The 20,674-nt window shown below is 41.9% G+C and overlaps 1 protein-coding gene and 1 long non-coding RNA gene across 2 annotated transcripts in view; one reads left to right on the top strand and one right to left on the bottom strand.

Moving 5' to 3' along the window:
- TRPC3 (transient receptor potential cation channel subfamily C member 3) overlaps positions 1-20,674 on the top strand; it is an 88,009-nt gene that overhangs the window by 34,007 nt on the left and 33,328 nt on the right. Inside the window, exons 3-6 of the mRNA XM_053257302.1 lie at positions 7,704-7,889; positions 15,132-15,296; positions 17,141-17,357; positions 19,331-19,564. Of these exons, the coding sequence (XP_053113277.1) occupies positions 7,704-7,889; positions 15,132-15,296; positions 17,141-17,357; positions 19,331-19,564 (802 nt within the window). The remainder of the gene's footprint in view (positions 1-7,703; positions 7,890-15,131; positions 15,297-17,140; positions 17,358-19,330; positions 19,565-20,674) is intronic.
- LOC128327926 (uncharacterized) lies at positions 7,696-9,832 on the bottom strand. Its single transcript, XR_008308889.1, has 3 exons — positions 9,711-9,832; positions 8,621-8,685; positions 7,696-7,821 (listed from the first exon to the last, which is right to left on the bottom strand). It is a non-coding gene; the product is annotated as an uncharacterized LOC128327926 (long non-coding RNA).

Below are 20,674 nucleotides of genomic sequence, written 5' to 3'. Positions count from 1 at the left end.
TGACTGGCCCAGAGTCAAACAGCTAGTTTTATGGCTGAATGGGGATTTGAACTCGGGTCTCCCTTTAGAGAGCAACAGAGAGAGAAGGAAGAAGGGAGGGCTTAGGAAAGGGATTGCAGTGATTAGTAGGGAGGAGAGGATGAGGGAGCAGGCTGAGCTGTTGAATAGGCATCTCACCACTTTCACAGAGAAGACTTCAAAGGACTTGTTCGTTGCTAGGCTTGGGAACAATATAGGCTTCCAGCAGTCAAGTAGGCTGGTGGTAGATGCTCAGAGCAAGGCGGGGAGAGAGAGCACCATGGCTGAGTAGTCTTGACGTAGCAAGACTGCATAGCAGAAGTCACAGATAGTCCCTGTCCATGGAAAGAATTCCTGCTTTAGCCCCGTGGCTTGAGCAGCCAACTCTGGGATCATTCTTGAGCAAAGATTTGCTGGTTAGGCAAAGCTTGTTGATTTGCCGTGTCTCAGAGACCCCCTTTTTATACAAACTGGTCCTTTTGATCTGTCATGAATCTCAAAAGTGTAAATTGCTGTTCTCTAGATCCTGTTTTCTGACAATTACTGATCAGTCTCAGGATATTAGTTCAGTCCAGGATATATCTTGATTCCATCTTCTGTTGGCTGTTCTCAGGATACTTTGTATTTCACAGACTTCCTGGTCCCAAAGAATGTTAACTGTCAAAGGTATATAGAAATAACCTATATGTGTGAGACAGCAATTAAATCATTTTCTTTTGTGTCCATCTACCAAGGGTGTAAAGCCAAAGGTGTTAGGAAAGAAGCAAAGCTATATGCGTGAGACTAGTTAATCAATGCATCTGACTAAGGTCAAACTATAGAGGTGATATCAAACATGGTAAACATTCTGTCAGAGGAAGATGGGATTAGACTATGGCTCTTCCAAAGTCATTACCTGAGAGCAAAGCTCAGACAGTTGTAGGAGTTAATCATTTCACTCCATTGAACTCCTGTTACAAGGAATTTAGTGATTCTTTGCAACAGGGAATCTCTCAATGGAATTGCTGGCAAAGGCACACAGGCCTCAGCCTGGCCTGCTGGGCTATGAGTTTGGGTCCAATATGAGTAGCCTGGGCCATAACAGTGTTCAGACCGGATGCATTGTTCTTACCTAAAGTGGTCCATAAACTTACCTAAGGTTTCCACCAGTCTCAGTTCATTTTTTTACCGACTTCTTTCCGAATCCCATGTCTGCAGAGGAATGTAGATGGCATACACTGGATGTTAGGAGGGCGCTGGCCTCTTACATTCAGCATAAAGAGCCTTTTAGACTATTCCCTGCTCTGTTTGTGGCATATAGTGCACCATGCAATTATTTATTTTTTTTTTTTTACATTTATATCCCACTCTTCCTCCAAGGAGCCCAGAGCAGTGTACTACATACCTGAGTTTCTCTTTCACAACAACCCTGTGAAGTAGGTTAGGCTGAGAGAGAAGTGACTGGCCCAGAGTCACCCAGCTAGTTTCATGGCTGAATGGAGATTTGAACTCAGGTCTCCCTGGTCCTAGTCCAGCACTCTAACCACTACACCACGCTGGCTCTCATGCAAGAGCCACAGAACTTTGGCACAGTCCATCTCGCCTTGGATTGTTCAGGCCATGAAATTGGCATACCAGGTGGCAGGGATGGACCCTCCGTCATCTGTGAAGGCCCATTCTACTAGAGCAGTGTTTCTCAACCACCGGTCCGCAGACCGGTGCCAGTCTGCAAGGCATTGGGTACTGGTCCGTGAGGCATCACTAATAAAATCCCCCCCCCCCGCAAAAAAACAATTTCGGGCTAGCGGGGGCCGCCAGGAGCTCATTTCCCACCGGGAGCTCATTTCTGCCTTGGGATTATTTTAATGAAAGGTGGTATATAAATTTAACAATTAAAAATTTTTCCAGGCAGCCCTCACTGCTGGATAATGTTCATTTTGTTTCCTTGAAATGAACATTATCCAGCAGCGAGGACAAAAATTCTTTTTGGGGGGTGCCAAGGGGTGGGGTTGGGGGCAAAAGGGGTGAACACATTTCTAATGGCTGGACCAGGAAACTGCACACAAATAGTGTACCAGTCCAGGACTCCAAAAACATTGAGAAACACTGTACTAGAGCGATAGCTACTTCCCTAGTGTTTGATCGTGGACTTCCTCTGGATTCAATTTGTCAAGTGGCGACCTGGGCTTCACCCACATCCTTTATAAGACACTATGTTTTGGATTTCAAGGCACATAATGATTTAGCCTTCGGCAGGTTGGTTCTGCAGGCTGTTTTCCAGTAAAGGGCTGTGAGGCCTCTGTCACTCCTGGTCTGTAACTCTGCTCCGTCCTCCAATGATGATGTGAGAGCTTGTGATGCACCCATCTGTGTGATGGACAGAGACCACTCAGAAGAATTTCAGGTTGCTTACCTGCAACTGGGGTTCTTCTAGTGGTGATCTGTCCGGTCACACACCTGCCCATCTTTCCCGCTGCATAATTATGTGGTGGCAGTCTCCAGAACTGAGGAGGAGGGTCCAGAGCACATGACTAGGAGTGGAGGGGAGAAGCCATAGGACTATGTAGAGGAAAGTAAAGACAGCTTGGAAGGTTCCAAACATCTTTTCACGCAAGCGCGAAGCCCGTCTGTGTCACTGGACATATGACTACTAGAAGAACTCCAGTTACAGGTAAGCAACCTGAAGTTTCTCTGAAGGGCTAAGACAGATAGGTTCAAATGTGGGGTGGGTGGGGTTTGCTTTAAGGCGTAGGGAGGGTGCCCTTATCTCACCTGCCACACTTCCTCCTCTGGCGCTACTTCAAAAACAGCTGGTGTAGGGCATCTGTATACTCTCTTGCTGCGCAGTCAGTGTAAAACTGGAAGTGGTGAGTGGCACAGGCTTGTTGGGGATCTCCTCACAACCCACCTTCAGAATTATCTCAGGAGGTTTGTCTGAATCCGTCTCTTCCCCCACTCCCTGCCCCCGAGTCCACCTTGGGGAAATCAAGTGGATCCTGACAAAAGATGTGCAGCCTGGGGCATACCTCATAATTTTCAGGCAACTTTTGCACAAGAGTGCAGTTCCAAAAATCCCTGTGATATAATGCAGCTATGAAATCTTCTTGTACTAGGTTAGTGTTGTTCACTGCACAAGTTAGGATGTTGGCAAGTGTTTGCATTCCATAGTGTATGTCAAATTTTTCCTTAAAACTTCAGTTCCTGCAATCACTGCATTACAGTAGAGCTGGTCTTGTGGCAACAAGCATGAATTGTCCCCTTTGTTAAGCAGGGTGTACTCTGGTTTGCATCTAAATGGGAGACTACATGTGAGCCCTGTAAGATATTCCCCTTTAGGGGATGGGCCGCTCTGGGAAGAGCACTTGTATGCAGATGGTTCAAAGCTCCTTCTTGGCATCTCCAAGATGGGGCTGGGAGAGACTCCTGCCTGCAATCTTGCAGAAGCCGCTGCCTGTCTGTATAGACCAGGGATTCTCAATGTTGGGTCCCCAGGTGTTATTGGACTTCAACTCCCATAATCCCCAGCCAAAGGCCACTGAGGCTGGGGATCATGTGAGATGAGGTCCAATAAAATCTGGGGACCCAACGTTGAGAATTCCTGGTATAGACAATACTCAGCTGGATGAACCAATGGTCTGACTTACTATAAGGCAGCTTCCTATGTTCCTACAGCCAATTCACATGACCTACTGACATGCTGAGAATGTTGGCTGTATAGCCAATCACATGATGTTTGATATATGATGAAGTGGTTGTGACCAGGGGTATATTAGTGAGGTTAGAGTGGGCTCTGGGACAAAAAGTGAAGATGGGTCTCTGCCCCCCACCTACCACCATCTTCTTCAGAGAGGCAAGAGTGGGAGAGCAAAGAGCAAGCTGCTGCTCAGCTGGTGGACTCCCTCTTCTTCAGGGGCCCAGGAACAGTTGTCCCCCACTGTTCAAGTACAGCTATGCCCCTTATTGTGGCATTGTTTATGTGCCCAGCTTGCAAGTTGGGACAACATTTGCTGAGTCACTACTTCATCTACTTTTGCCAGATTTGTGGTGATGTGGGTGGGATACACTGTGAACAGTGATTTTAAGTACAGACTTGTGTCAAACATTCTAAACTTTGCATGGATGAATTCAGCTCGGTTTGACTATGTGAACTATTTTGTATGCATCGTGCCTGTGGTAGGTGGATATTGACTGGTATGAGAAACCTTGAAAATAGTTTAGCTTGAAAATACCAATTTGAAAAGCTAGAGGGAATCAAAAAAGGAGGCCAGTAAAAATAGCCCCTGGATCTACACTCTTTGAATTTCTGTGACCTGAGTATAGAGTAAGAGATTGTAGGGCAGCTCCCACAAAGGGCAGTTCCCACAAGGTTTAACCATACTGATGATAGTAACTGTGTGAGTATTAAATGATTTTCTAAAATAAGAAAATAAACTCCTCCCCTAATTGAGGAGCTGTGTGTGCTCCTGTTTGCCAGTTGTGTGTGAGTTGAAATCAGGGTCGGAGGAACCATCCGTACTCATCCGCTAAGCCGCAGCTGGGTCGGAGAAATTTCCCTCCTGCCTCATTCAGCAGCTGAGTACAGCTGCTGGGCAGGAGGGAACCCTTTGACCCAACTGCTGCTTAGCAGGCAAGCATGGATGGTGCCTCCAATCTTGGTTTTAATCTTGGTTTGCCAATCCAATCTTGGTTTGCCAATCACACATGATTGCTAAACGGGAGTGTGCACAGCTCCTGTATTAGGATAGGAGGCTTCTCCTATCCTAATTACGATCGTGTGAACTGCCCTTATGACTTTTTAAGTCCTAGGTGTAGCTATACTGATGATAGCAACTATGTGAGTTTTAAATGATTTTCTAAAATAAGAAAAGGGTGGAGATGCTTCCTACATAGAGGGCAAGACATGGGGACAAGTAGGGACATGTCATTTAAAGCACAGTTCTAAAATATTGTAAGGAAAAAATAACTTTTCAACACTGTTCAGCATTGCTATAGCAAAAGCCCCCAGTCTCAGGAAGTACTATTTAAATTCCCAATGAGAACTGTGCTCTCAAGAATGCCTGAACAAAAGGACAATTTGTTTAAAGGTGAGAGACAGTAATAAAAGATTTATAGAGAACTGTGGAAGGTAAGAGACAGAGATAACTCACAAATGTAGTAACGGAAAGGAAAAGTGAGATGGTGGGCAGACAGGTTTGCAAAGTGACTGACTTATAGCCAATATATAGAATATTGTAGTGTCTTCTGTGTGGTGCTGCTCTTAATTGCTGTTCAGAAACCTCAGCCGGTGTAAAATGTGGTGGTCTGCCTTTTAGTGTGTTTTCAGGAGCATATTAGACCAGTGCTCTGGTGCTTCTTTTAGCTTCCAGGGACGATTCATGATACTACATTTTACTCTACAAAGGTTAAAGCCCCTACATGACTTGAGCCCTGCATACCTTTAGAAGGGATCTCCTCCCCTGTGGTCCACCCCAATTTCCCAGACCAACCAAGAGCACCATCTTAAGCATGGGACGGGGAGGACTTACAAAGCATATCAGTGGTGTACAAAGAAGTGTTGTTGATGCTTTCTCAGTTCTGAAACTCTCTTCATCTTGAGTGGTTTTAAAGCTCTGAGCCTTCCAGAAGTGCTGCAAGAACTTTCCATTTTTATTCTATTAAGTAGCTAAGGATAGGCTTTTTTTAAAAAACAAGTCTGAAATTTATATGTTAATGTTTTGTAATTATTTTCACAGTTGCTGCTAGCCTCATAGCCTTTGTAGACAAGAAGGGTTTTTGCTCAGATAAACATAGAGCAAAAACATTAAACATTATTTTGTGAAGGTCTGTATATCCCAGGCATAGTTGCAGTGTTGAACCACTCTCATTAATAATAGAAGATCCAGTATTGGTTCCCAACATTCCAGGGAAACTGCGGCTAAGTTGTCAGTGAAAAAGGAACATGAAATGTCGGTCCACTTGGGAGCAAAACAGAATAGTTTCAAAACAGAGTAGCTTTTGTTCATGAGAAGCAATATATCCCCCATTTCATAATATTTATATTATTATTCAGCCAATTGTTTTAGACGATTTTGTTTGTTTTCTGTTGTTGTGCCTAGATCCTCTGGATGGGGTGGTATAAAAATGTAATAAATAAATAGCTTGTGAAATGAGAACCTGTATACTAATTTGTGAATTAGGGATGTGCACAAACAAGTTTGGCGGTCCCTTTCCAGAGTGCCGAACCTGTTCATGCCATTTCAACAGGTGGCGAGGGGTGGGGGGTGCCTTTTAACAAACGGGTCTCCTTACTTGCTCATCCCCTTCCCACTGCTTCCCTCCTGCCGGCACTTATTTTAGAAACAGCCGTGCAAGGCTGCAGTGAACGCTGGCAGCATCAGCATGCAAATGAACAACAAGTGTGTGCCCCTGATCAGTTGCATGTTGATGCCGATGGGGCTGCTGGAAGGAACGCTGCAGCTCCATGCAGCTATTTCTAAAACAAACACAAACAAACACCAGTGCGGGATAGTGGGGAAGCGGCAGGGAGAAGGTGAGCAGGTAAGGAGCTACTTACCTGTGTGTTAAAGGCACCCTTCCCTGCCCGCAAGGGAGTGCATGAACAGCTCGTGCACATCCCTATTGTGAATCTGCATAATTTTGAATATCCAAAAGTAAAGTGTGCCGTCAAGTTGGTGTCGACTCCTGGCGCCCACAGAGCCCTGTGGTTGTCTTTGGTAGAATACAGGAGGGGTTTACCATTGCCTCCTCTTGCGCAGTATGAGATGATGCCTTTCAGCATCTTCCTGTATCGCTACTGCCCAATATAGTACCAGCGGGGATTTGAACTGGCAACGTTCTGCATGTTAGTCAAGCATTTCCCCGCTGCGCCACTTAAGGTGACCTTTTTGAATATCTACACAATCTAAATTAAAAAATGCATACTACCTGAGTATCTATGCACTATTTTTGCAACAATCATTGACAAGATATGGTACAGCCTCCAGGATGAAGGGTTTTTAGAATCAGACTGGTACCAGTTGAGGGCAGTTGCATTTGACTGATGTCAGTTTTGAGAATGATGTAGTTTTAGCATGGTTAATTAAGATAAAGTTCCAGGTACACTTTATGTTCTAGGACAATATACTGTCTGTCTACAGTGACAGTACCCTCCTATTTTAAAACCAACTTCAAATTTAACTCCCACCTGAATTTTGCTTATTCCTTTTGCTGGCTTCTGCTAATTGTATTTACCTTAAATTGCTGTCTGTTTTTCCTATATCGTGTCATTTTATTGCATTATGTTTCTAATGATTTTTTTGTGAGCTGTTTAGGGGGCCTTCAACTGAAAAGCTGCTATAGATGACCAGATAGATAAAAACACAAATAAATAGTGTATCTACCTACACTTTTCCAGCAGTTTAATTTAAATACTGGATTATCCCTTTCCTGTCTTAAAATGTATATTGATATCTGTGTGTCTCTGCATTTTAAAGCATCATTTCGATACTGTGACAGAAAAAGAGGGCAAAGGTCTAGGTATAAATGTGCAATCCAGCCTATTTCAGTAGTGAGAGTACATATAAGTGCACATGCTAAATACTGTAAATGTGTTTTATTGCATTACTAAATTGCTACAGTTATTAATCTGAACTGTATTTTTTCACTGCCTGCTAAATAAGTCTATATTATGTTAATCAGGTCATTATCTTTATGTTTTTGCTTTTTAGAATGACTATCGCAAGCTGTCTATGCAATGCAAGGATTTTGTGGTTGGTGTCCTTGATCTCTGCCGAGATTCTGAAGAGGTAGAAGCCATTCTGAATGGAGATTTGGAGGCTGAGCTGCCTGAAATACAAAGGCACAGAGCTTCATTGAGTCGTGTCAAACTGGCAATTAAGTATGAAGTCAAAAAGGTAACTAGCTAGCTCTTTCCAGTAATATGATGTGTAATGTGTTCCGTCATAAACTGTACATATTAAGTCTGTTACAAGGTTTGCTAGCTTTCTATTGGAACTATTCTTTCTTGTCAGATTGATGTCAAAGAAAAACATCTGAGAACCCAGTCTTTTAAAACATGAAATTGATTTGCTGTTGTTCACAACCTAATTCGGAAGTTCTTAACCTGGGACCCATGGGGGTCCCTGGGGGTCCATTGGGTGAGTCCAGGTGTTCTGTGGAAAATCTTTGCTGCACTGAATTTTATTTGTTTCCTGGTGAGCCAGAAGAAAGTTCTTGAAACTATCTTGAGTACTTATTTTTTCCATAGTTTTTACTGGAGCCTTATGAAAATATATTATATAAATGGGGTGGATCTGTGGGGCCCATAGGTGCAAAAAGGTTAAAAACTATGGATCTAATTTAAGTGGTTGGATGTGTGCATCTTTGTCTGTAGTAAAGGCAGTTTAAGGTAATTGCTATGTCTTCCTCCACTTCAGCATAAAGAATAATTGAATCCCTGCTGATATGTTTCCCAGACTATGGGAAACACCTATATCGGGCAGCAGCAATATAGGAAGATGCTGAAAGGCATCATCTCATATTGGGCGGGACGAGGCAATGGTAAACCCCTCCTGTATTATACTAAGGACAACCACAGGGCTCTGTGGTTGCCAAGAGTCGACACCGACTTGACGGCACACTTTACCTTTTAAATGAATGTGATGTTGAATGCCTTCGTCACTCTTGACTGCAGTGACATTACCCTCAACCCTAAAATAAAGAGCATAATTCAGCCAAGTTAAGTACTTCAGTGTCCCTCCCATTTATTTCAATGGGCAATGCACCCCCCCCAACCAAAAACCAAAAACACCAAAGCCCATATGCAACTCTTCCATTTAAATCAGGGCTGCTCAACTCCAGCCCTCTTGCGGATGTTGGCCTACAACTACCATAGTCCCTGGCTGTTGGCCAATGTGGCTGGGGATTATGGGAGTTGTAGTCCAAAAATAGTTGGGCCTAATTTGAGCAGGCCTGATTTAAATCAATGGCACTTAAAGTATTTTACTCTGGGTGGAGTAAATTACTATTATTTGTGGATCAAAAGTGCCATATCACGTTCATGCAGAAGAGCTTTTAACTTCTAGCTGATTTCTAGAGGTATATTTTGTTCCTGAAACAATGAGGTCCAGTTATAGCTTGTAAAAACATTTCTGTTGTGATATATTTCTAGGAGTTTGCACTAACAAGAATCTTTAGAAGAACTTAGAAACTAAAATCTTTGTGTACACACTTGCCAGCATTAATCCAGCCCTGCTAGAAGCATCAGCAGAAACTGAGTCCAGCTGAAGGCAATAGAAGGCTAGCCTTACCCAGGGAGACATTTCACCTGTCCAGGAGGACAATTAATATGGCCAGAGAAAGAGGCATGAGGAGGGAGAGGCAGGGGCCAGAATAGGTCACAATGAGAAGAACAGGATCTTGGCATTGGAAGCTGCCGTGGTTCTGTGGCTTCCAGGACTAGGATGATGCTGTCCCTTAAGGAACCTGAAAGTTTTCCACAGCCAGCTTTTCGCTCGCATGTCCTCTGGGATGGAGCGGGAGCATTCACATATTGGGAAGATTTACCTCGAAGTCCCTGTAAGCTATTGGGGAGCACTTCACACACAATTTGGGTTTTTCACTGCTCGTTAGAGTGCAACCCGATTTATACTAGAGGTTAAAAAAAAAATCCACTTTTTGCATTGGGTTTTTTGATAGTGTTTGCAGTAAAGTTTGACTTTGCAGTAAAGCCTCACAGAAAACTCGCTGTAAAGCCTGCTGTGTGGAGAACTCCCTCAGGCAAAGACAGCCGAGGACGGATTCAAGTGGCGGTCCGTGTGCTGCATCCGCCACGGCCCCCCCAGCCCCACCCCCTGCATCTGATATCAGACGCAAGGAGTGTTTAGCCATGCCCCCATGTCTGACATCAGATGCAGGGGCGTGGTTTTACTCCCAAATGGGGCTGTCCGGCCCTGTTTGGGAGCTCAATCAGCCAGCGCTGCAAATGCAGCACTGGCCGATCTAGCTTGGGAGCGAAATTGGCCAGTGCTGCATTCTCAGCGTGGCCAGAAGCGACTCTCCGTGCCTTTAAAAGGCGGGGAGATTCGCTCTGGCTGTACTGCGAATGCGGCGCTGTCCGATTTCACTCCGAAACAGGGCCGTGCGGCCCCGTTTGGGAGTGAAATCACACACACCGTGTCTGATGTCAGATGCGGCGGGGGGGGGCATGTCTGGAGTGCCTCTAATTGGTGGCAGCCTAGATTCTTTGAACCCGCTTGCCCAATGGTGGCTTCGCCCCTGGGCAAAGAGCTTATCTGTTCCTATCAGAAAAGGGCAACAGGGATACAGGGGGACTGAGGAAGATTCTACCTCCATCCTGACAGACAGGATTGCAGCGAAGGTGAAACAACTTAGTCAACACTGTGACTGGCGTTTAGTGTGTCTGTATCCTGCTGGGATGATCATGAACCAAGCAGTATTGACCTTCCATCTTGTGGGCTAATGGACATCATGCCACAGATAGGATGTTTTTAAGAAAAGAAAAGAATTAAAACTTTGATGCCATGCTTTTATAGCAGTTTTATAGCTCCAAATGTACATGCTATAACTTTATGGTTGTTTTTATAAAATGATTACAGGAAATACAGTGACACTCCATTAGTTATTAATATTAATTATTAATAATAGGATCCTAAGGGAAAAGGTTACAAATTTGTTAAAATTCACCTGCTTGCCCATTTCGTTTGTGGGTTGGTTGGGTAGTAGGTTGGACCAGGTTGTTTCAACATAACATTTTGGCCATCTGCATTTTGTTTCGAGCTCAAAACAGAACACAAAATCCATGCTGTGCATATTCCTAGAAAATAGAGTTCTCATTCAAGTAACATGCTAATATACTACTTACAAAATCCAAGGTGTTTTTTGTTAGGGGCTTAACACATGTAAAATTATGTAATATATTTCCCACTAGCCATTCAGGAAAATAAAATGGGATTACACTTTTAACTGGGTTTTTGAATTGTGAGACTGAATGAACATTGCATTCTTTGGATGAAAAATTTGGTTGTTTGTTATCAGTCAATAAAATGCTGCTCTCTCTTGTATTGTGAAAGTGACTGTATAAAACTCAATTTTTTCTTACCGAATGAATCTGTTTTTGTGCATGTTAAAATGATAAAAAGTACTAGTTAAGGGTGTCTTTATGTAAGAGAAAACACAAAAGGAATGCTGAAAATGCCACTGGAATAGGTGGTGACTGGAAAATTATTTGAGATTCAGAATTTTGAAAAATATAGAGAAGGCAAAGTCCTCAAAAAAGAGGCTACAGTAAATAAGGCTGGTGGTGTTTAAAAAGCACTGGTTTTGTGTGTTTGGAAGAAGAGGAAAAAATGCAGCTACTGGTTGATAAAATCAGCTCTAATATGCTTCAGGTACCCTTTTGAACTGCTGTCAAAAGGCAGCTCAAATAGCCATTGACAAATCTCTCTCCTGTCTTCTATGCTAATCTCTTCTGCTGAGTTGCCCTATCTGCAAATGTGCATATGGAAAAAAATATGGACAAATGGAAACTGTTTCTTCACATTTTTAAGGCTGGCATTCCAAGATGCTCTGCATTCCTCAGGCTCCACTAAGAAATGCTGGCTTTAAAATCAGAATTAACATGTTGCTATTAGAGAAATTCATTTTTACAAGCCACAAGGCAGAGTATCCCTGACTGCTGGATATCTGGAGGCAAGGAACAGGGCAGGATTATTGCATGATTTCCTGCTTGTGAGTATTTCATAGCATATGACTAGCCAGATGGCTGGATTCTAGATGGATCTTTGGTTTGATCCATCAAGGCTCTCATGTTCTCTTTGAAGTAACATTCTAAAGGCTTTTTCCACTGTCTATTTCTGATACTTCCTAGCTGTGCCAACAACACCTTATTTGTTCTCTTGAAGATCTTTCTTTTACTTCCAGTTCACTTTTCTTTAAGGTTAGCTACAGGTGAAACTCGGAAAATTAGAATATCGTGCAAAAGTCCATTAATTTCAGTAATGCAAATTAAAAGGTGAAACTGATATATGAGACAGACACATTACATGCAAAGCGAGATAAGTCAAGCCTTAATTTGTTATAATTGTGATGATCATGGTGTACAGCTCATGAAAACCCCAAATCCACAATCCCAGAAAATTAGAATATTACATGGAACCAAGAAGACAAGGATTGTAGAATAGAACAATATCGGACCTCTGAAAAGTATACAGTGTACTGTGCTTGATTGGCCAGCAAACCCGCCTGACCTGACCCCATAGAGAATCTATGGGGCATTGCCAAGAGAAGGATGAGAGACTTGAGACCAAACAATGCAAAAGAGCTGAAGGCAGCTAATGAAGCATCCTGGTCTTCCATAACACCTCATCAGTGCCACAGGCTGATAGCATCCATGCCACGCCGCATTGAGACAGTAATTGCTGCAAAAGGGGCCCAAACCAAGTACTGAATACATATGCATGCTTATACTTTTCAGAGGTCCGATATTGTTCTATTCTACAATCCTTGTCTTCTTGGTTCCATGTAATATTCTAATTTTCTGGGATTGTGGATTTGGGGTTTTCATGAGCTGTACACCATGATCATCACAATTATAACAAATTAAGGCTTGACTTATCTCGCTTTGCATGTAATGTGTCTGTCTCATATATCAGTTTCACCTTTTAATTTGCATTACTGAAATTAATGGACTTTTGCACGATATTCTAATTTTCTGAGTTTCACCTGTATTTCCTCTTTTAACAACAATAGAAGTCATCCAGTCAGGACAGTTAGAATGATGTGTGCATTCTGTTGCACTTCAGTAGGCTTTCCTTGTTTGTTCCTCCTTATGCACCCTTATCTCAGTATCTCACTGTCCCAACAAAATTGCCTTCTGGATATGAGGGAGATGGGGAAGAAGGGAGACCAAAAAGAGAGCGAGGAAGACCAAAAAGAAAGCGAGGAAACCTCTGATATAGATCAGAATGCCTCACTGATTTATATTCGGCCAAATACATGTTGGATTAAACCCTTTAAGGGTACTTTCAAAACTTAATAAAGCACTTTAAAAAGAGGCTAAAGCCAAGAGATCTCACCACAACTCTGCTATGCTGATTTCTGGATATAAACAGTAAATAGGCAATACAGCTTCATCTTCACAAAGAGAAAAATAAACCAACAACAACAAAGGAGATTCCCAAACTGAAACAAATAAGCTGTACAAAAGGGACCAATTTGTGTTGTAAGAGCCTCTCAGTTCACATTAGTCCATCCTAATCCATTTTGCTTACATAGATGATGACTACTGTATTACTTTTTAAATCTACCATCCCATTTTAGGCCCAAAGTACATTAATAAATGGTCTGGTATGCTCATAAGCCGCACTCATTCCCAACCATTAGTTCACATCAGCTGACCATTAATTAATTGTGGATGATTAACTAAAGGGGGGGGAGTAAACCAGAAGATGTAACACTATGAATGCCTCCATTAATTATACTAGTCTGTGTAGCTAATCTCATCAATCCTCAATAGCTGTCTTGCCATTCCCTCCTAGGCAATCACTTTGGCCTCACTGCTGTATTTGTTCAGCGGGCTGACTTATTTTGTTTGATGCCTTTGTGTTCTACTTCATTGTGAACCTAGACTAATAGCTCCCATATATGAGAGAAATGTTTCAAATAAAATGCCCATTTACAACCAAAAAAGAGCAACTCTTAATATTTTTAGTTTCTCAAAATGCATCTCTCCAATCTCATTTGAGCCTCTGGAGGTGTTACTGTGATGTTAGCAACTTTGAAGCACACTAAATAAACAAACCTAATAATAGCATAAAATTTTATGGCGATAACAATTTGTACATTCAAAACCTTTAGAAGCTGAAAATAGCCCATGAGGAAAAACCATTTGGGGAAGCTTGTCATTTAATATTATTTTCAAACTAAAGGCCTTGGATTTAAGAACAGTGGCAACATGTGAATGGCCTGTTAATATATAATTTTAGTAGCTGATAATGAAGTTTATAAAACAATTAGTGAAATTACATTGGCAACATCAGAATCAAAAGGAGTTGTTTGCTACATAAATAATCCCCATGAGAATTTCCACATGGCTGAGTAGTGCTTGATGCACAAATGCTTGATAAATTTTTGGAGCTGGAAGGTTCAAGTCTTGCTAAATTTCATACTGTGTAGATGCCTCCAATTCACAAATGAAAATGGAGATGTAATTTATTAAAGAAATCAAAAGTAAGGTAAAAGTAGATTGCTGTCCACATTGCTCCCAGTGATTTGATGGGTAATTTTGCTTTGCATGGACTTTGCATTGCTATATTGGTCACTCATAACCCAGTATAAATACAATCTCTGGGTCTATCCCACATTTTTAAGGCTCTTTAATTGTCTTTGCTGCAATGACATTGAAATCAATCATCGAGTAAAACACACACACAAACCTATTGATTTCAATGTGCTTAAGTGTGCCTGTGACCATTGTTATGTTAATTTATTGCAAAATGTATCAGGTTCCCTTTCTGCTCCTGTAAGGAGGCTTCCACTCATGGAGATGCTGTGTTCCCTCATCTTCATGGGAGGCCACTTGTTTGAAAGACCTCAACTTCAAAATCTCACTCCATGCTAACAGAGTGGCCCTACGGGACAGACAAATCATCATAACCTCTTTCACCGTTCATCCTTTTATTCCATGTTAAAGTAATACTTATTATTGTTAAATATTATTTAAATATGAAAAGGATATGTAGGAGAGGATTAGGATTACACAAAAGAAAAAGAGCACTTCATGTAAGTGGTTTTGCTATGTAAACTGCTTTGATATTTTTTTTGTTTTTAGATATATACATATTTTTAATAACCATAAACTCAGTCTCTTTTTTGGCTAGAGAGGAGCAAGACCTGCAGTGTGCTAATGTTTGGCTTGAGTAGGAATTAGCCCATAACATGTTGGTGCCCTAATGGCTGTGACTATAAAAATGCTATGAAACTTCAAAACTGAAAGCTTGTGTCCACAGCAGAAGTATCTGTTTTATTCAGAACTGTACGTTCTTTGGGAATGAGAGAAACAATGCTTTGCAAGAAATAAAGATATATTTACATGTGCTGTAATGACTCTGTTATGTTGTTTCTTCTGTTACCCACAGTTTGTGGCCCATCCAAATTGTCAGCAACAGCTATTGACTATCTGGTATGAAAACCTCTCAGGATTACGAGAACAGGTCATCGCTATCAAGTGTCTAGTTGTATTGGCGGTTGCGTTGGGCCTCCCATTTCTTGCCATTGGCTACTGGATTGCACCATGTAGTAGGGTACAAGGTTTTTTTGTGTGTTTCATTCATCAGTTCTGTTTCAGAAAGCCTTCTGCTGTTGTGGGCTGGAGAGCACAGCAAAGCTCATGCACATATTTCTGTGTTGATGCCTAGCTCAGACAAAATTATCAATTTGTTTCCATAGCACATTTCAATGTACAAAGTGCTAAATAATTCTTATTTTGTAACTCTGCCATGTAAACCAATTTGGAGTATGTATGGATTTGTTAGTAGAGGGGAATAATCTTCTACTTGCGCAAGCAAAATAATGCTAAAGTATAACAACATAATATGCTTCTAGAGAGAAAGTATATTATGATTGTTCACTTTTAACGACCTGGGGAAATGTATATATTCTGCTAGGCCTATAATAACCTTAATCTACTTTTAAAGGTGCCTTTCATCCACCCACCCCACCTGGCTGCCCTTTAGAAAACTTTTCAAGAATTCTCCCCCACCCCCCGGCCACCTTTGCTTGTAAAGGGAAAACTTCGCAAGATTCTCCTTTACAATCATAGCCCCTCGATCCCAAACCAGTCCACCATGGACTGGGTTCAGTTTGATCTTGGACTGGACCACCTGGTTTGAGGCGAACTAGTTTAGGATCGAATGGTTCGTGCACACCACTACTGAGGACTGTGGAGCCCTCAGGTACAGGTGTGCACAGACATTTTGCGTGGTCCGGTCCAAATTCAAATCTAATTTGGACCAAATTGTGTGTATATGAACTGGTTCAGTTGAACCGATTGTCTTGGCTGGTCAGTTAGACAAACCAGCTTGAAGTGGTTCAAAGTGGTTTGCAATGGAACTGCTCAAACCGGCCGAGTTCACAGCGGTCTGGTTCGCGATCGAACTGGTTCTGTACATCCCAACTTCGGGGACATATTTTTGGGTGGGTGGCATAGATGGTCTCTTGAAGAAGGGGAGGTAATAAAAAAATCACCCCTTCCTCAGTGCACTGGTGCAGTTAGACTGAAAGTCTTGTTATAATAGGACTTTCAGTCTAACTGCACCAGTGCACTGAGGAAGGGGTGATATTTTTATTACCTCCCCTTCTACTTGCACTGAACCAATGCTTTCTAAATCAGGATGGCAGCCACTGAGTTTAATGGGACTTATTCCTAGTAAGTGTGTTTAGGATTGCAGCCTTAGAGTGCAGCTTTCTGAGCATATTGGTAAGGAAAATAAACACACGGGTTTAACTATGTAGTTTAATGATTTTTTGGTCCAAATTTCTAGTGTACATTTAAAAAGAAAATTTTAGTTGTTTCTTATAAAGATTAATTTTTATCAAATCTCTAATGCATTATTTGGAGAATTAGTAAAAAAAAACCCCAACCAGCTGAAAAAGCAAGCAAGTAAATAAAATGGCATCAGTTTTCTGGGGTTGTGGAGGAGAGTTTCAAGTGATTGGCCTCAAGGGGGGTGGGATTAACCATTAATGAAAAATAGAAATAATAAAAAGATAATAGTCTCATACAATCCAGATATCATAGATTGCAAAGGTTTTTGGAGTATTCTTTAAGGAGGCCTCTTTTTTTTTTTTTTCCTTGTCGTGCTGAAAAATAAAGCATTGTGAATTATCTGGAGACCATTTTCCAGATAACTGGCACTGCAACTAGTTTTGGTGTACTTGAAACCCCAAGTATAACATTCCCTAAGGGATGTCTGAAAACTGATTTAGAAGAGTGATTATAGTTGTACAGGGCATGTAGAAAAGTATTCCTACATTCTAATATAGCATTAGATATATGGGTTTTCTGCCTTTAGAATATTTGTTGAAACTGAAAGCATGCATAGCTAAAAATAAAAACAAACCCATGTATTTTGCTTTGCTTTCCCAGCTTGGAAAAATTCTCCGCAGTCCGTTTATGAAGTTTGTGGCACATGCAGCCTCCTTCATTATTTTCCTGGGCCTATTGGTATTCAATGCTTCAGATAGATTTGAAGGCATCTCAATATTACCGAACATGACTGTTACCGATTATCCTAAACAGATCTTTCGGGTTAAGACTACTCAGTTCAGCTGGACAGAAATGCTGATCATGGTATGGGTGCTTGGTATGTACATGTCTACATCTCAGTGTTACCTAATTTGTTTCTACAGAACTTAGTTTAGGCAAAACTGCTTTCTGCCACAACCTCTGTATGCTGCTCCAGAAACCAACAAGATTTCCAGTGGCAGGTCTCCTGGCAGAGGTCTGGCCCATACAATTAATAATACACACCATTATGGCTCAGATTTCTTTTTAGGAGACCAAGGGCAAGGACACACTTGGAAGTGCATTATTAGATTCCTCCTCTCTTGATTATTTGGCATTTGATAATCCACATTTCAGTGTGTAAAATAAAGAGCATTGTGTTTGAGATAATGTGAAATTCTATCCAGAACAAGCCTCATGTTTTTGCAGGCCTTGTACCAGAAACTTCAAGTACACCCTTCACCCCCCCACACACACACTCTTGCATGCACATATACACACAGAGAGTCTGACTTGTCAGTTGCTAAGTTCTGTTGGGCAGGCACCCCTTTGTTGGGGTAGCCAAGTGCAGGAATGCTGCTAGCCTGGGGCTCAGTTCTTTCTGGCCTGAGTCCCCTGCCAAGCTCTTCCTCCACTGACAGGGCAAGGGACACTATGCTTGCTTGCTTGCATGACTACTTGCTTGCTTGACTGCTTCCATTTCTGACTTTCTTCCCTGGGATCAGAAGAGGCTATCGCTGTGGGTTGTGAGGACTGGGCGGTGAAACATGAAGACTAGCTGGATGGGTAAATGAGACTCCTCACTCCATTGCTTGAAGTGAAGAAAGAGAGTCTGGTCCGGGCCACTCAGCCTAAACTACCTCACAGGGTTGTTGTGAGAATAAACATAACCATGTACCAAGGAGTCCATAACCTCTGGGCTCCTTGGAGGAAGAGTGGGGTATAAATGTAAAAATAAAAATAATTAAATATCTTGGTCAGACCATGGCCGTGCAGAGAAGCTGAGCTGTCAGCTCTGCTGCACATAACTGGGAGGATTGGAGTAGGCTCCTAAATGGCAGACAAAGTGCGTATCTCAGCCTTCACAGACACTGGATTGGGACCCCAAGACACAATGGACTGGCTGGGTTTCAGAGGAACACACGGAAGCTAGCTTACATTTTAAAAGGTCACCAACAGTACACTATACCTCCCATTCTTTATTGGATTTCTGCCTATTGGATAATAGCGGAGTCATGCATATAGGCAGCACTCACCTGTGTTCTCAATGTCTGTGGGTCTTGGCAGCTGCCCGTCCATGATGACATGTGGCCTTGCTCTATCTGTGGTGTCTAATCTGTGATGGCTTATTCACACATGAAAGTCACCACTTAATGTTGCAGTAATCGAATGATGAGTGAACCAGCCCTAAGACTGTCATTCAGTAAATGATCTTGCACAAAGCACGGGGCCTGTTCAGATTCTCAGTTCTGCCCATGAATACCTGTGTGCAGTGAGACTGGGAAAAGCTTATGCCCACCCCTCCTGTGTGCATAAGCTCTGTAGCCTGGGGAGATTAGGGTTCAGCATCACTCTTCAGAGAGGCCTGTCACTGCATTACGGTTGTGGTGTGGTTGTTGCTTCCTCATGGCTCCGCTGCTCCAATAATTTAGGAATGCTGAACCCACGTGGGAAGGGGATTATTTGAGGAGAACCACTGCACCACCACCACCCAGCCTCTGATGCTGTTGTGGTTCTTCCTACATAATCCATATCATTTCTTGAGCCACATGTAGTCTGTATATACAATTGGGGAGGTGCTTCCAAGTGGTGATTTGTGGCAGCTTCGTGCCGCATACTCACATGACAAAACAAGGAAGTGTGTGTCCTTCATATGCGACAAACCACACATGAAATTCATGCAACCTCATACATGTGAATGGCTTCCGTATAGGTTTCTTGCATTTTGTGAAGCGCTTCTGACAGAAATATAAATGATCTTCACTTGTGCATATCTTTTGTTAATGGTCTTAGTAACCTTTTTGCTATGTCCCATCATGTTCTTTGTTTCAGGGATGATGTGGTCTGAGTGCAAGGAGCTCTGGCTGGAAGGACCTAGGGAATATATTTTGCAGCTCTGGAATGTTCTGGATTTTGGGATGCTCTCTATTTTCATTGCTGCGTTCACAGCCAGGCTGTTAGCGTTTCTGCAGGCTACAAAAGCCCAACAGTATGTGGACAGCGAGATTCAAGGGCCAGACCTCTCTGTGGTCACACTTCCACCAGAAATAGAATATTTTACATATGGTGAGTCCAGAGATGCTTCTGTGTTTCTGGTAAACTTCAGGTGGTTGTATTTTTAAATTAAATTATTATTATTAAATTATTATTATTATTATCTCTTGTTTACACAGTCAGACAGGTGTTATTGACTGGTTTGTTTTTATCCAGACATCAAGTCCTTCCCAAGGATCTGGGATGGCTGAATTTTATTGTCAATGTTGTTGCTGTTGTTATAGATATCGTCGCAGAATATAGGCTGTTCCCAGTAAAGTATTATTATTATTATTTTACACAGTCAGACAGGTGTTATTGACTGGTTTGTTTTATCCAGACATCGAGTCCTTCCCAAGGACCTGGGATGGCTGGATCATCATCATCATCATCATCTTGTTTACATAGTCAGGCAGGTGTTATTGGCTGGTTTGTTTTATGCAGACATTGAGTCCTTCCCAAGGACTGGGATGGCTGAATTTTATTATCAATGTTGTTGTTGTTATAGATATCGGCACAAAATATAGGCTGTTCCCAATAAAGTTTGTTGTTGTTGGCTGATGGTGATTTTTGTAGCCCCTATGGTGTTGGGGTGCTCTTAAAGTTGTTTTAGAATTGCAAATAGGGCACCAATTACTACTGGAATTATTTTGCTCTTCTTCTGTCACAGATTATTATTATCATTATCAATATTATTATCATTATGACTGCCATTCCTTGAGTGTAATCTCATATTTATATTAGATATAAGATTTCCCCACGCACAGTGTTTTTTGTTTATCCTTAGCTTGAGCGTATTAGGTTTCTAGTGCACTGTTGTCCTTCATCTTACAACTTTAATTTACAGAAGGCAGCATGAGTTTAAAAAACATCTGGAGAATTATGAAAATAAATGCAATTACTTTCTTTAAAGTAATTTTAAGAATTAAATTGCAATTACTTCAAAAAGTATTTTGAAAGTGTGAATTTATGCAGGTTGAGTCTGTAAGGTCAATGACTAAGAAACTGTAACAGGAGAGCCTTCTTAATCGTGGGTCCAGCACTCGCGGTTCCGCATATCCGCGGTTGGGTAATGGATACCTGACTCAGTATATATGAAAAAACCATAGTAAAAAAGGGGTTAGACTGGTGTATCTGCAGGTT

This window comes from Hemicordylus capensis, chromosome 5 (genome assembly GCF_027244095.1).
Source record: "Hemicordylus capensis ecotype Gifberg chromosome 5, rHemCap1.1.pri, whole genome shotgun sequence".
Lineage (NCBI taxonomy): Eukaryota > Metazoa > Chordata > Lepidosauria > Squamata > Cordylidae > Hemicordylus > Hemicordylus capensis.
Note: the sequence above shows the minus strand (reverse complement) of the source record. Positions and strands in the feature narration are given on the sequence as shown.